General features: G+C 46.5%; 1 protein-coding gene across 1 annotated transcript in view; it reads left to right on the top strand.

Moving 5' to 3' along the window:
• Positions 1-371: 371 nt before the first annotated feature.
• Positions 372-16,732, top strand: part of PLEKHD1 (pleckstrin homology and coiled-coil domain containing D1) — a 30,655-nt gene continuing 14,294 nt past the window's right edge. The window contains exons 1-5 of the mRNA XM_013959318.2: positions 372-538; positions 10,524-10,617; positions 11,585-11,674; positions 12,231-12,307; positions 15,562-15,653. Coding sequence (XP_013814772.1) covers positions 390-538; positions 10,524-10,617; positions 11,585-11,674; positions 12,231-12,307; positions 15,562-15,653 — 502 coding nt within the window. The 5' untranslated portion in view covers positions 372-389. The remainder of the gene's footprint in view (positions 539-10,523; positions 10,618-11,584; positions 11,675-12,230; positions 12,308-15,561; positions 15,654-16,732) is intronic.

The following is a 16,732-nucleotide window of genomic DNA, read 5'->3' as shown; positions in this document are numbered from 1 at the left end:
AATGTCGAGTGAAGTAACCTTCCAAGCTGGCTCTGGTGCAGAGGTATTTTGGCTTACTGCATTATTGCTGAGAGCTCTCTCCAGTGAGCGCTCTCTGTCTTTCTGTATTCCTGATCTCTGGCTCTCATCAGTCCTCTTTTTCTTGGGCTGGGATGTGTTCTGTCTTTAATGCATCAGGAAGTAATACGCAATGAGGAAACTCTCGTCTGTGCATCAGGGAGAGAATTATTGACTGAATGCTGAACAGTCAAGTTATTGATTGAAACCATAGCTGAGTCTCTCTGTCTGCTGCTCAGAGTGGCTCATTACGTCCTTCTGGTTCATTGCATTTAATCGGATTCCCTGAGCTGCCAAGCAGAGGGGGAGAGTTAGGACCAAATCTGGCTACAATGTTCGCTTCAAAATCCAACTCTGTATCCCCTTCTCCGTCCATGGAACAGGCAGATTCAGATGCTCTGGACATCAGCACCAAAGTGCAGCTGTATGGAGTGCTCTGGAAGAGACCCTTTGGGAGGCAGTCAGCCAAATGGTCCAGGAGGTAAGTCGCAGTTGATAAGGGATGCTCAGGGAAAATACAAAGCCCAGGGGTGCTGGGGTGGGTTAGCTAAGCATTCAGACTCTCTTCAAGTGTGACTAGGCAGGCAGAGACATGGGCTGAAACTGCGGGCATAGCTTCTCTGCTGGTCTGCGTCTGTTTTACACACATTGCACCCCAGTGTGCTTTCTTCTGTATCTGCCCGGTCCCTGCGCTGTGCCCACTGCAGGGTGGGAACCAAGACTAGTTGCCTCCCCTGGATAATCACCCTGCAATCCTTTCATGGAAGGAGGAGCATCAGCTCTTATATTATGCTCCCAAACTGCTTGACTTTGTTAATGCTTGTTAAAGTTCTCTGAGTTTTTTAACTGTGAAATGGTTAGGCTGAACTGACTCTGTGCATGTGGGAGAGTGTGTGCATGTGTGTGTATGTGTGCATATGTATGGTCTGCAGCAGTTTGTGGACCAGCTTCAGTTCTGCCTTGCTGTGTGGCATTGGGGCAAACTGTGAACAGCAAAGGCAGAGTCTCTTCCCTGGGGTGAAGGTGGTTCTGAATTTGCTCCCATCTGGTGCCAGGAAGTTGTAAACTGCCAATGTGTTGTATAACTGCAGCCAGGAAGTTTGGGGGTTGAAAGCATTTGCTACCATATTATCAAGGGTGGAAGTATGTTCTATAAGACTAAAGTAATGGGCCACTTTGAGGTTTTAAGTTGGTGTAATTTCTGTATGAGGTTCACTGAATCTCACAGAACAGCTTTCCAGTGGTTGCCAAATGATGGGACATGGGTGCTTTCTTGGAAACGTGTTACAGTTCTTTCTCATTGCTCAGTTGGGGTACATGATGGGATTAAGTCTTCTGGCATCCTTGGGAGGCAGAGAAGTGTCGCTGCTGACAGACATCATTGACACATGATTCAGTTACAGAACTAATAGCCAAGAGACTTGCATTTTCACTCTGCGCACTGTCAGAGAGAGATTTTGTGACCGAGGATTCATTATCCTTGCCTATAAAAGTGGTACTTACCCACCTTTGTTGGTAGTTCGATATCTGCAGATGAAAAAGTGCACCAAAAAAGCAAAGCATTGTTGTTTCTTTTTCCCACCTTTCCACTGGGAAAAGGCACAAATGAGTAATTAAAATAACGCAATACAGGAAGCCTGAGCTACCTCTGGACCTGGAAAGTGGTGTAGCCTTTGTAGCAAAGTGTGTCTCAAGGTTTTTCAGAAAAATAAAACAACCTGCCCATGAACAATGTGCTGTTGCTGCTGGTACCTACCTTTTGTGGGTACCTTTATGCTGCAGTCTGCAGTGTAGCCATGAGGAATCAAACTCAGTTCTGAATCCAGCTTTCCCAGCTCAGGTCTGTGTAGTAACCACAGTGCTTTTCATCTAAATAGGTGAAGATGGCATAGCCTGAAAAATAGTTAGATGCTGCTTGGGAAGTGGTTTTGTTTGTTGCCATCTTTGACCTGTTTGCAGGTTGTATTCTGTACTGTTCCTTTTTTCCTGCAAATGGTGGCCTTTTACCCCCAGGGAGAGAATTTGTGCTGATGTTCCCTACTCAGCTCGGAAGCACTGATATTTAAATGAATTATGTCTGGAAACTAGTACGACTGTATTACTGAAAAGAAGTGGACAGAATAACAGAGGGGAAGGTGTCCGCCCTGGCAAATTGCGTTCTTAAAAGGCACTCTTCTTCCTAATCAAAGTTTCTTACAGACAAATGGCCCAGCTCTGTTCTTTCTATGTCATTATTTATTTAGTGCTGTTCTATTCCTGGAAGTCACCCCCATCTTCAGCAAGTTTTAAATATTTTAGTGATGCAGGTGGAAAGAGGTGGGGGAGGTGGCTGTGGGGCAGAGATGAGCTGGAACATTAGCTGCAACCAAAGCAAAGGAGGGTCCAGGGGAATGGGGAAAGGCCAGCATTTGCTAAGTGGGAGATAGATGCAGGGAATTTGTAGGGCTGGGAAGGAAGGGGTTTCTGGATTGAAAAGACTGGGAAATGGGAGGAACAAAGAGGGGAGGGACAGCTGGTGCCAAGGAAAAAATGGGTTCATCCTGTCAGTAAAGCGAATGGAGGCATGAGCACAGGACTGGCAGCGTGCACGAGTGATGGCACCCTCCAGACATACTGTCATGAGAGGCCAGAGAAGGCCTCAAGCTACCTGGGGATGTCACTAATATATATATAGGCTGTTCCGCAACCTCAGCTTTGGGCTCTGGGCCCTCTGGGCTCTTGAAAGCCAACAGGCTGGTAGACACGGTGGCCTCTAGGCCTTGCTGGACTGTGACTGTGTATGTGCGCATTGGTGCCAACTGCAGGGTGCTGCTTTTCTGACACGTCATGTCTTGGGACACATAGTGGGTGTTCAGCCCTTGTGCCTCTGACTGCTGCCTAAAGAGGAAGCTCTTGAATATTCACTGAAACTCATCAGTTCCCTCTGAAACCAGTGATTTTTTTTGAGGGGGTGGTGGGGAGGAGGGAGGCAGAAAGAATTTGCCGTAACATCAAAAATCTTGCATATTACTATAAATCAGTCATTATGGGGGGGATAAGGAGCAATCCATCCTTTCCCTGCCCCCCACTCCCGTGCCCAACATGACACAGCTGGTCAAATGCATTATTTTATGAAAAGGGGAAGAAAGGTTTCCCACTCCAGTTAAATTAAGGAAAAAAATTCACAACTGCTAGATACAGGTGAGGATCTGATCTCTCAAGCAATGTAGGTTTTGTCCTGAAATCTTGGTTTACTACTTTTTGTATGTTTAATATTTAGGGGTAGCATCTTAAATGGGGAAGAACTTAGAAATAGAAAATAGAAATACTCCGTGCCCTGAGGAAAGTCCAAGCTTAGGGAGATACAAGAGCACATAACAGGAGGATTGATCACATCAGGCCACCAGTTGTGGACAAGTTTGCGTGGCTGTTAGAGATGCATCATCCTTACTGGCTTGGTCCTATTTAATTGGCTGTAGTTACAGTGCAGCTGGAGACACTGAGAAGAAAAACAAGCTGTTAAGGGAAGGATGGAGGCTGATTGGATAACAAATCAGGTGTAAAAAAAAAAAAAAAAAAAAAGTCCAGGCACAGGTCCAATGCTTTGTTGGCAGGCTTTGTGATTTGGCAGCAGCAGAGGGTATGCTAAGAGCAGGGAAGGGCAGCAGAGCCTTGTTTTAGTCAGACCAGGTTGCGATGGCACCTGTGAGGACCACAAGACTTGACATGAAGCAGTTGCATTTGGAGTGCTTTCGCTCCTTTCCCTTGCCCATAAAATGATCTGTCCTGCCACCTAAGCTTTTGTGGGCTGCCTCAGATACTGACCAAGAGTGCGGTGGATATTTCTGGCACTGGACCAAGGTGGTTGCATTTCTCAGGGCTGATATCTGAACATGCTGCCTTTTGGAGCATTATTTTGAAATGCCATTAGCAGCACCTTATCTCTCCAAGAGAAGAAGTTCTCTTCATTGGTTAATGTAATTCCCCCCCCCCCCCATGTAAAGTAATATCCCTTCAAGAGAGAAGCAACCATCTTTCAAGCTTGCTGGTGCTTTTGACTGGTGCAGTCTAAGCTTGGGTTACTGCTGGAGCAGCTTTGGAAAGCTGTATTCTCTGTCCCTGATTATGATCCCGCCCTCACCCCAAAGCTACACCCCACTCTTCCTCCCAATACAGCAAACAGTTTAGCCTCTTTCTTCCAACAGCAATGGCATCTGACTGGCATGAAGCCAGGAATGAAATGCACAAGGTATGTAGCTGCACTGAGTGTGGCATTAACAGGGCAGCACTGTAGCTTTGCAGGTAGGAAGTGACATACACCTCTATGTCCTGAGTAATTCCAGCCTCACATAGCAATGTCATGCTCTGGGCTGACCATTACCACTCAGGTGCGAGACTTGGGGCTGTGAGGGAAAGTCACATGGGGACATCTGCTCAGTGGTCAGCTGTAGTCAGAAAAGCAAGGTGAATGTGAGGAATGAAAAAGAAAAGAGTAGAGAACAAAACACAAAACATGCTTATACCTCAGAGTAAATCCATCAGAGGTGCCAGGTTGCTGCTGAGGGGAAGAAACGCGATAGAGCCAGGTCTGGTCCAGGACAAGGTAAAATTTCTCTCTTAACTCTATCATTGTTAAGTGTGCACATAACCTTGCTTTCCAGCAGAATGGCTACCAACAGTCACTGAATCTGTCATAGGACAGGTAGAAGGGATAATTGTTTAGGGCTGTCCTCTGCTCTAAAAAGGAGAGAAAACATGTCGCATGGTTCCTGCCGAAGAGCACAGTGTGTGCGTGCAGCATGTGGGCCATAGAAACTGCTGAGGAAATGGGGATCTGAGTCAAACTGACTGTGTTGCTTCTCTCCTTTCCTTGTAAGCTTCCCATTTGGTTTGTTGTGGCCAGGAAGCATCCACCTCTTCCTGGTCCCAGCCCATGCTGGGAGCTTCTCCAGCTGCGAGGCGCCAGGACAGAAGATGGACAGGAAAGTCTGAAATTGGCATCAGAGGAAGAGTGAATGACAGGTACTGCAGTCTCTGAGCAGACCTGCTGATTAAAGCTCATTTTTCCCATAGTTTTCCTGAGCTGTCCCTAGGGTGAGAGAACTGGGCTGATCTAACAACTGGGATTTGCTCTGAGTGCTCCTGGACTGGTGCCCAGAAAACCACTGTTAGACAGAAGGACCTGTGACAATGCTGCAGTTTTACAATGTAAACACTTAACATGGGCCATTGTTGCTTCAAAAAGTTTTACAAAGATTAGCTAATTAATCCCATCAGCCATCTGTGATGGAAAAAAAGCATTTTATCCCCAGAGAGCAGGTGTCTCCACTTGCCCGATATGGAGCTGCTGTGTCTAATTCTGGCAGATCACATCTCTGGCATAATATCCAAGTCACTCTGTTACTGTTCCTCCTTTATTCTGTTTAATTCCAATATGGTTTTAGTGGTTTCTTAAGAACAACTATAGCATGAGGGACCAGCCTACCTGATGCTACAAAGTACTACAATCTTCATGTGGTAGAGACGTGAATCAGGATGGATGAGCTCTCTAGAGAAATGAAATGGGGAAGAAGAGGCTCTGGGAAGCCCAAAGAGAGCAGAGAGTGGTTCCTTGTGTGGCCAGACACAGGGTGGGATGGCTGTGTGGCTGGGTCAGTCCCAGCAGCTCCAGGCTGGAGTTCTCCCTCAGCTGGGTTTTGGGTTATGTGACAGCTCTGGTGTCGGTGTAACCCCAGTGCTGGTTGTGTGACATGACAGGCGTTTGCTTCCCTGAATTCATTTCAGGCTTGTTGTTCTCCAGCAGTAAAGCTGGCCTGTTTGTGGTGACTCCAGTGACAGGGCCATAAAATGAGGAAAATAGGCAATGAAAATATGGGTGGTGTGGGTGTAAGCATCAGCCCCTCAGTCTCTGAGCTGTGGTGTGGATTTAAGAAACAGGCTTGTTGGATGCATGCAGCATGGGATCTAATGACAGGGGATGGATAGCCCAAAGGGGTGGACCATGCATGAACGGTTCTTGTATCCCTTGTGCTGCTTGCTCAAAGTGTGCGTAGCTGTGCCAGTGTCGTCTCACCTTTCTCACCTTGCTAGTGCTCTCCTGCTTTTTTAAGTGCTGCTCTGTTTTTTCTCCCTTTTCTTCCTGAGTTGCTTATTTCACTATTTCCAGCACTCCCTCTTCTTTCCCTGGCATGCCTATGCCTAATTCTGACATGTGCTCCTTGTTTCCAGCATTTCAGTCCCAAACCTTCCTTGGGCCTCTCTCCCTGTTCCCCCTTGGCCCTCTTAGCCTTTCCTGCTCCTGCTGACCTGGGCACTGCTCCAGGCTCTTCACCAGCTTGCTCCTGAGTCTTGCAGTTTCTTCTCCTCCACCCCTTCATCCCTCTACATGTTGTGCTGCTTCAATTGTTCTTGCATCATTATAGGAAGACTTTGTCCCAAAAGTTGAAGTTATAAAGTGGTAATCTTATTGCTTAAGTGTAGCACCCTAGGTAAGGACAGATGAGGGAATATGGTATGAGTGTAAATACAAGGACATGCCCAACAGCTAACCAGATTTTCAGTGTTTTTCCTTCATTATTTGATTGCAGGTTTTTTTCCATTATTTATTATTTTAACTCTATTTTGTATATTTTCATTCCAAATCCCCACAGATTCTTATGTCTGTGAGGTCAGAGATACATAATTTCATTAATCTGCCAGAGGCACAGCAATTCTCAGAGATCAGTACTATGCTTTGTTCTCGTTTTTGTTTTACTTTTTCACTGGAGCATAATCTCAAGCATGAGGATTTTCAGGAACACTGACCAGCCAGAAAGTAAGTAAACTGTAGAGCCTGGATTTAAAGCAGGTCATTTAGATTAACAATCATACATAGTCAAAGATCAGTATATTTACTTGTCTTGCAAATGTTTCTGAGGTTGTTCTGACTGAAAGGACTGTTGAAAGCAATCAATAGACTTTCTGCAGTTTGTGTTGTTTTTCATATTCTTCAGTTTCTCATTTGTGCTGAGTATCTGGTTCACTGTCTGACCCACTGGTCCCAGCACAGTCCATGGGCCAAAGAGGATCTGTTGTTTGAAGATGTTTTTTCTGCTTATTGGGCAGATGAAGCATGAGTTTCCAGTAAGAAGTCAAGTCCTTGTTGAACTAGGTGCTAGAAACATAGTGAAGGCACAAACCCTCATGTGAAGACTTTACTGTTGAGTTAATGACAAGAGGTGGGAGGAGAAGTAAACAAGAAGGCACCGTTCACAGAAACAGAGTGGACAGGAGGGATTGGGAACAAGCCCTGTCTGCTCTCTGGAGATCTTTCTGATGTCCTGAACAGGGTGTCAGGTGGCTCCAGTTTATGGAGACTGAGTGACTCCCATGGGGCCAGCTCTGAGGCTGCTCAGGAGATGTGGCAGCATTTTCCATTAATGCAAATGTACTGGAAAATACCAATTTTTGTCTCACATGGGGTGGAACCTACATGGATCCCCTCTTTCAGAAGCGCGTACCACAGACTTGGCAAACAAAGCCCACTCAACACATTGGACAGTGTCTTAAAGTTGTGGGAACAGTCCAGCCCTTCACCTTCTCTGGGATGCTCCTTGCCTTCCCTGCCCACTCTCATGAGGAAACTGTTCTGGTCCCGGCCTGTGATGCTGGTAAGAGGTTTGGGATGGTGGTTCCCATTGCAGGGAAAGCATATTGTGCCACAGGGACAGTCCAACTGCCTGTGCATGTTAGGCACTTTTCACAGTAATATGGAAAGAGTAGTCGCCCTGCGTCCTGTGCTTGTGGTCACAGGCCGTGCCAGCATATTCAGGCCAGTTAAGACTTTTAACTTCAGTTCTAATTGAGTGTAATGTCAATGGAAGGATATAAAAATGACTCTAGAAATAGTACACTGGAAGAGGGGACTCCTCCTTTGCTGTGTCTCGGTGATATTTCTGGACCAAATGGATGACATCGAGGAAGCTGGCCAATTCATTCCAGCTTGCCCCTTGGCCTCAGTCTGGCTTCACTGCATGAAGCTGCGTTTTTGCCTTCCAGTGCATCTCCACCACTGCAGGCTTTGTGCAGCCCTCCCGTCTCCCCCGACGTGTGTGGGTACATCTGCTGGGCACAGCTCCTTGGCTGGTCATCCCTGCTGAGGGAGGAGATCAGCACACCACTACATTGGTGAAGGCACGAAGGAGCACGGACAGCTGCTGCAAGAGAGGCCATGCGTTGCTTTACCAGCTGAGGGAACAGTTGCTGCGGCTCCTCTGGGAGGTGCACTGGGACACAAGTCGGGGCTGGGGGGGAGATGGGTCCCGTAGGTGAAAGGTGGGTAGTAAGTGTTCCTGCTCAGATAACTTGCTGAGCAGGCTGCACTTTGGGCCCTCTATTAACTAAATAAGCTCAGCGCTAAGCAGTGTTCTTTTTGCACTGAGCCATGCTGTTCTGTCCAGAGAAATTTTGCAAGACTGGTCAGAAACAAGCGGTGAGGTAGGCAGTCAACCATGATGTTCTTGGAGTATCAAGCAAGAGAAAAGTGTCCTGCTGAGACAGCAAACTGGTTTCTCCTCCCCATCTCTGCAGTCAACAGGGACAGGTATAGATGAGGGGGCAAAGAAGAGAAAAAACTTTAGCCATATGAATTGCTGCTGGCTTTTTTATATCCTGAAGATTTCTGGATGTGAAAATGCAGATGTTCAATGGCTGTCACTTAGAGATTTTATAGTGAGTGCACAGCAGGTCCAGAGCCCGAGCTTGCTACAGGCATTTGGGAGAAGCTTTCGCTCTCTCCCAGTCCTATGTCTTTCAGTCCCCCTGCGATGCTGGCATGGCACAGGTTCCCAGGGCATGGGGCAATTTCATCTATGTTGCCAGTGCCACAGCAGAAGCATGAGAGATAGGGGCTAATGGGAGTGCCAAAGCTTTCCTCCTGAGTCAGTCTGTACCTGATAATTCTCTTCCATCTTCAAACTCTTTCCTTTGCTTTATGAACTAAATTGCTACTGAATTGCTGTGCTCATCACAGCTGGAGGCAGTGCTCAGCTCCATCTGATGGGTGTCTGCTTTGGAAGAGGATTTGGGTGGGGATGGGGTTTGGGAGGTGTTGGAATTGCCCCCCTGGATCAGGCCTCTAGGCCCATATCCCATCTCTGACAGTGGCAACATTGGAGGCTTCAGAGGAGGGTGCAGGAAACCCCAGGCTGTGCAAATGGAAAGTGCTGCCTAGAGAAGTTTTGTCCTGATCCCTCTCAGTGGATGCTTTCTGCCCTGAAGCAGCAGGGCTGCCTGGTGAAGTTCTCATTATTCACTGAAATGCCGTATCCTCTCCAGAATACACAGCACTGCAAAAAGGCATGCTTTATAAATTTTCAGTGTATTGCCTCTCCGTTTTTTCCCCCAAAATCTCTTATGTCAGAGAAGATGTACAGAACAGTGCAAACTATTTTGTCATTCACTCTTTTGAAACCTCCCCACTAAACTAGTCCTCATCTTTTCAGCTACTCTTCAGCATTTTTTAGTGCTGCTGATATTTAGACCTAATTTCAGCTAAGTCAGATCTCTCTCCCCTGTTCCACTGCCTGCAGGGTAAATACAACCTTAATTTTCTGAGAGAAAAGGGACTCTCCCAGGGGTTTTATGGACATGCAAAATGTGCTCCTTTATTCACAATTTTGAGGACATGCTCCAGTAAATTAGAGGTTTGGTTTACAGCAGTTATGATATTTTGTGGCTACTATACAGTGTTCATCAGAGTATATCTAAGGTTAACTGAGCAGAACAAGACACATTGTTAATGTGACGCATATCAGAAAAAATTCAATTTCCTTTATATTTCCAGAGGTCAATGAGAGGAAACCTTGCCAGGAGCTCAGCTTAAAATTATCTCTGAAATTTATTTCTGCTCCTGAGTGCTATCATGCCAAATCTTTTGCCTCGAGAGTCGCTTGGAGATGCTATCCTGTGACCCTCCCTGTTGTATGATTCAGTGTACAGAGGGAACACTTGCTTTTTGGCTGTATGCTGGCAAGGGGTGAGAGGAAAGAGTGGCAGAGAGTGGATTGCAAAAATATTTTTAGTTGCTTTTAGCCCATATGAGAGAGATCCTTAAGAAAGGGAGCAGCTCTCTCCCAATAGGTTGAATCCAAAACAGTCCAGACTGAGCACCGACAGGTCAAGATGCCAAAACACTTTGCCTGTGATCCTGTCTTGAACACAGATCACTGCAATTCCCCTGTGAGTAAATGGTACTATGGTTTGTCTTCAACACAGGTGCATGCATGCTGTGGTAAACCAGAAGCACAAAGCACTTGAACTTAGTAGTTAGTGTTAAGCACTTAGCACTTGACTTTGAACATAAGTGAGGCACCTCTCCTTAGTTGTAGATGGGAATAATAAACCCTTCTGCTCAGAAAGCAGCTTTAGTTAGGTGGAGATTTTCTTGTGCTGTGATGAACCAAGATTTTTGTTCTAGTAGGATTTTATTTCTTTTTTCCCTCTTAAAGGTTCTTCATCATTAAGGAAAGTTTCCTGCTCTACTATGCTGAGAGTGAGAAAAAGAGTTTTGAAAGCAATAAATACTTCAATATCCACCCCAAGGTGAGCAGTGTCTGCAGGGGAGAGGGGAGGGTTATTCTGTTTCTAACTGTTTTTTCACAGGCCTAGCAAGTGAAGAAAAGGTAAGTATCACTCTCCTTGCAGATCCAGGGAAGCCTCAAAAGAGTGGGGATCAGGCCAGTACCTCTTTCAGGCTCCTTACTGCCTCATCAGGCACATGGCTCTATTACCTACTTTTTACCTGACAGTAGGCTCATCCCCTGGCTTGCCTGATTTCCTAACTGGCTAACGTTGTGGCTATGAGAGTAGCTGGTGGCAAAGCCAGCGGCAATGCCTACTGCTTTGACAATTGCTAGTTGTTCCTAACCTGTACTCATGTTCATAAGCAAGTGCAGCCACTGCCTGCTAATCCGTGTGTGCTCGGCACTGAGAAGCAGCCTCTGTAGCTCTGCCTCTGAGCTCTCCCAGGACAGCTTTGCTCTGAGTCTGCTTTTATCCTCTGTAGCCTGCAGTCTCTAGAGGCTGATGAAGCACGTGTGCTTCCAAAGGCTTTGATTTCATCCAGCCTGGTTAGGGGCAGCCGGCTGTCCCTCCATCAACACTGTGCATGTGGGGCTTTGACTTGCTGGTGGCTGTAAGGGTGCACCACCTCTCCCATGTTAACACATGTAAATCTGCATGGTTGATGCCATGTCAGCACCCATAGGGACATCACCTCCTTCGTGATGAAAGAGCTCTTATTTCCATGTCCCAGCTAGCAGCCTTCCCTCCAAGCTGAATGGAGGAGAGCCATCTTTATCCCCTCTCAGATACTGCAGCAAGGTCTCCTGATGGCAGGAGTGCCTCCGCTTTTCAGGAACTGTGTACAATTCCCAGCCTTCCTGGGATTTCCATGTCAGGGTGGGGGCCCAGAACTGTATAAGGGTGAAAGTTCGGTTCCTGATCAGATGTTACTAGTTATACTTGGTAAGTTTTGCTGACTGACTGAAGTGTTCTGGTCCCTCCCTAGGGTGTCATACCTCTGGGAGGCTGCATCGTGGAACCCAAAGAAGAGCCCAGCATGCCTTATGCCATAAAGATCTCTCATGAAGACTTCCATGTAGGTAGACTCTTTTCTTCTCCCCCCCCCAAAAGGGGGGGGGGCATTTATTGCACCATATAAGGTGAGCAGGGCTGGATTGGCAGTTTCTTCCCACCCCACCAATATATGCCAAACCTCTCTGGGCAGACCATCCTGAGAAAGGGCAGTTTAGTATCCCAAGTTCCCTCAAGGCTTTGTTACTGGTCCTGCTTTGACTACCAACATGGAAACTAGCACTTTCTGACAGCAGAACTTATGATATTTGCAGACCAGTAGAGAGATGTTTGGGAGCCCTCCTCAACTCTTTCCAGGCCCTGACTCATTCCCTCCCTATCATTTTATTCCTGCCATGGCCACCTTCTCTGTGAATCTCCTTCCAAGCAATAATGTATGGTAGGGCTAAGTCATATTTGCTCCCACGTGATGCCTCCCGCAGAGGTGGAAGTCTGTGGCAGGCTTTCCTCCTGCCCCAGCTCTGATAGCTGTGTCCAGTTTGCATCCTGCATGCACAGAGGCATATACAGGCACCAGCCTCTCTCATCTGTTTTTGTTTTGTTTTGTTCCCCCTCCCCAGGGTAACATTGTTCTAGCAGCTGAATCGGAGTTTGAGCAGGCTCAGTGGCTGGAGATGCTACAGGAGTCTGGAAAAGTGTAAGCTCCTATTTTTCCCCCCCCTTTGATTTTTCTCTGTAGATGTATAATGGATGAAGAACACAAAGTATGACAAGGAGGTCTACAGGGAAGCAGAGAGGCTTCCTGAGACTAGTGAGACCCTTCCTTGCCCCTGGATCTGTCCTTCCACTAAACCTGAACACTGTAAAACTGGCACAAAGTGTCCTCTATTGGACTGACTTTTCATCACACCACTGATGACTCCTGGCTGTGATCTGCAAGTGCTGGGGTGGCTGTGTGCCCATGGGGTGTGACTGCTTCTCCCCACATCCCGGGGCACTCGGACCACATGTGAGTGGCAGGATTTGGCCTCCTGAGGCAGTTTGATCCTGAAATGGGGAGGCAGGCTAAATTTCAAGGGAAGGGGTGGTAGCACAGCATTTCCAGCCTATCGAAGAGGGGTGAGAGAGTTAGTGTATGGATATTGAGCTTATAGTCTGCTGGGAATACCGCAGAGGTTTGAAGTTCATAGGTCACCAGTCCTGCAGTCTCTCAGCACTCAAGAGCCTGACAGTCAAAAGAGCAGCTGTGCTGCAAAACTGGAGCAGGCAATTTCCTGAGTCTTTGCAGATGCAGGGAGAGGTAAGACTGGAAAAGGGATTTGACTTTCCCAAGCCAGATAGAAACTTCCAGAGTTGATAGGGCCTTGTATTCAGCTCTGAAACTTAAAAGTAATAAGCTCTTTGGCCTGCCCTTCCCAGCTGCATTACAATGTATCTGATCTCTTGTGACTGTAGAGAACAAACTTGTTCTTTCAGGCAATTTTAGTTTGTAATGCCAGCATGGGCACACATGTATGCATGGTAAGGGAGGTATCTCAGTTAATTCCAGCTGAAGCTGGAAATGTTCGTGTATGATTAATGGGGAACACAGTGTTATGGTGGGTCCTTTGTCATGTAGGTGAATGTCAGGGGCTTCTCTCCCTCCCTATCTTGCCTCTCACATCCTGAACTTGGCCAAGTGGAAAGGAGATGCCACCAGTCTTGTTTTTCTCTTGCACTGGCAGATTGGTTATATTGTCCTTGCGGTCAGCTCAGCCTGTGCCAGCTGCAGCAAGAGTGTGAGGATAAACTGTGGCTTGTAACCACACTGTTTTCTAACAGCTAAGTGCAGGGCTGGCCAGCAGAGAAATGAAGGGCTAGCAGAGGAGACTGAGGACAGGATCATGGGCATGGGAAACCCAGGCCAAGCTCTGTGCTGCTGCAGTGAGCCTGGTTCTGGCGCTGAAGCAAACTCCATTATCTCCATAGTGCGATATGGGCTGCGGCACAGAGCTGTCAATTAAAGCTTCATGGGAGGGCAAGCAGGGCATTAGATCCCCCCTGCTGTGGTCAGGGCCTGCTCAGTTTTGGCAGGACAAAGTGCAAGGGACACACGGCCCAAGGCAGGGTTCTGTCACCCACTCAGCTTGAGCAGGCTTGGTCTCTGCAGGAGAGGAGGGCCTGTGAGTAATTCAGAGGTTTTCCTTAGATAGCACAGGGCTGCGCTTGCTTACATCAGTGTCAAGTTTGGTCCCCAAATTCTTGCCCTGGGCACTGATCTATCTTTTGAACATGGAGGGAGGGAGTGTGGCTGCACAGCCCAGGAAGGTTCTCACAAGCAAGCCTTGGGTGGCTGCCTATTTCACAGAGCCAGCCCTTTTCTGGTCCTTGCCCCAATTTTCCAACCCTGATGTTCAAAACATCCACTTGTGTTGTTTGCTGTTGGCTTCTCTGGGATCAGATTCATCCTGTATCAGAGCACTTTACAGGGAAAACACACACTCACACCCACATGCTCTCACTCAGGCTGAATATGTCTACCTGTGGGCAAAACATCACCTTTTTAATTAGTTCTAATTTCCTCTGCATTTTAGAAATATCCTAGACTCTCATTAGTTGAAAAGAAACCCATCTGCTTGCAAAGACCACAAGGCAGCGCTTTGGCTGCTGGAATTGTGAGTTGTCTGGTCCTTAAGGTAATTTGTGTTAATATATTTGGCTGTTTTTTAAGAGACAAAGTACAGGCTGCCTTGAATTTGTTTTATAGGAGGTTGTCAGCTTACAGTTTAAACTATTCTTTCTGAAAAACTACAACTTGGGGGCTCACAAAGAGGCCTGATACAGGAAGGTTTACATGTATTTAATATTCATTAGCTCCCTTAAAGTCTGTATGGTTTAACAAAGGTGGCAAAATTCTGGGCAGCAACTGCTGTTCCTGTACATGCATCTGCATAAATAGACTAGGATGCACTTTATGTATGCATTTTATGTATTTTATGGGTGTAGAGACTATTTTCTAATGGATCAAAAATAGAGGTGAGCAGCAAACTTCATTTCTGGTTCTGTTTTTGATGTCCTTGTCCTTGGTTATTTAATCTCATATTAAAGCCTGCCCTGTCCATCAACTTGACCAGTAATGGGCATCTGTCCCACAGAACACTTTTGCAGCTTAGTTTCATAATGTTTGCAAGGGACTTTGAGATCTTCTGGCTGATGGTGCTACAATCATGCAAGGTACTCTTTTAACATGCCCATTTCCCTTAACTCTCCTTATTTGCCAGCAACTCATTTGGCTTTTATCTATGATTCGTCATTGTTTAGGCAGGGAGATGCACTTACCAGACAGTGAAGGGCAAGACACCAAATCATAGTGCCTTACTAGTTTAGCTGGGAAGTGATTCCTAGTTGGTTCCAGGGTAGATGGATGATGGATACCAGAAGGCTGAAGATACAAAACTCTGTGAAGAAGTCTACAAAGGGTTAATGTTTAAAGGGGAAGGGTGGCTGTAATGGAGCAAAATATTGGAAAGGCTGGAGAAGGAGATGCTGCTGGCAGATGGGAAGCATCATGGGAAGTTAGCCAAGTTAAAAACTAAAACCTGGTTCTTAGCAGTCTGTGAGGATCCATTTAATGGGTTCCAGGTATGTCCTGTTGCGGTTGGTGGCTGCACAAGTGCTGGGTTGGCCTGGAGAACCTGTAAGATTCAATATAGCAATCTCCAAAACACTGGAGAAATATTTGAATAGCTGTACTGTGTTGATGTACAACTCCTGGAAAATCTTTCCTGAGTGTCAGGGAAATTTCTCTAAGTTATGTGTGTGTGCATGGAGGAAAAATTTAGAGACTCGTTGGCCCCACAGAGTGTCTCTGTGTTTGAATTATTTGGTAGATTTCTAGGCCAAGTCCCCCTACCTCTTTCTGTGGGAGTTTTAGCTCTCTTTTATTGCCTGCTTTGTGTCCGCTCCCCCTAGGACCTGGAAGAATGCCCAGCTGGGAGAAGCAATGATCGAGAGCTTGGAAGCTCAAGGACTTCAGCTGGCCAAAGAGAAACAGGAGTATTTGGGTAAGAAACCATCTTATTTCCAAAAACCACAAAATTCAAAATGGCCATTTGCTTTTCTGGAGTTGCCAGTGTAGTCAAGCCAAGCAAATACAGGTTTTTACCCATGATTTTTACTGGATGAAGGCTTTGAATAGCCAGCAGTTGAAACTCAGGTTTTAAAGGGAGTCAAAACATGAGTGACTGTTACAGGGTAGGATTTGGATGGACATCAGTGTGGAGTATGAAAGAAAGTATGTTTCTTGGCCAGTGTGTTGTAATCCTGTAGCTCCTGATGGATGGACTGTACAACTGTTGCCTTTGGGAAGTTTGAATGTGCATATTTCAGCTTTCAGTTCCCAGGGAGCTGCCTACCAGGCAAACAGCCAGTACCTGTGTCACTGTGAATCACAGGAATGGTATTTCTTAGGCTGATCATGGCTGTTTGTACATGTGTTTTCCTCCCCTAGCTGGATTTTTCATCTTACTCTGCTTGGTCTTTGTCTGCATTGCCCACATTATCCATGTTGAAAGTAGGAGTATTTATACTGGCTCATTTGAGGTGTCTTGACAGAGGTGGCTAATTTCCCACTACTCTTTCTGTGGGCAATGGAAAGAGAACAATTGCTCCAGATGATTGTAGAGTAATTTAGGTTGGAAGAAACCTCAGGAGGCCATCTAGTCCAACTACCTACTTGAGAGCCAGCCTCTGGATAGCTGCACCTTGGGTGGTCTGACTGCTTTGGGAGCTCCCACTATCTCTCCCCACACTGCCTATTGCAAGAGCCAAGGAAGAGCAGCCTCTTTAATCCCAATGCCCCCTAAATTATGCCCAACTTGGGGATTGCTCTGCTTAACAATCCTTCTAGTCCAGGGGTTGATGGGTACATGGGTGAGCACAGTGATTTTGCATGGACAGTCATCCACTTTAAACCAGCTAGCAGTACCTTTGGGTGCTTCCAATTGGTGAGGCCTTAAGCAGCGGCTCCTGGTATCTACTCCTAATCATCAGGCCACAGGAGGAATCTTGAAGAGCCTTTTGCATTTCTGTGTGCATGCTGATCAAGGGTGATCTCAATATATGGTATCACTTTTAACAGTGG

Source organism: Apteryx mantelli, chromosome 4, assembly GCF_036417845.1.
Source record: "Apteryx mantelli isolate bAptMan1 chromosome 4, bAptMan1.hap1, whole genome shotgun sequence".
Classification (NCBI taxonomy): Eukaryota; Metazoa; Chordata; class Aves; order Apterygiformes; family Apterygidae; genus Apteryx; species Apteryx mantelli.
Note: the sequence above shows the minus strand (reverse complement) of the source record. Positions and strands in the feature narration are given on the sequence as shown.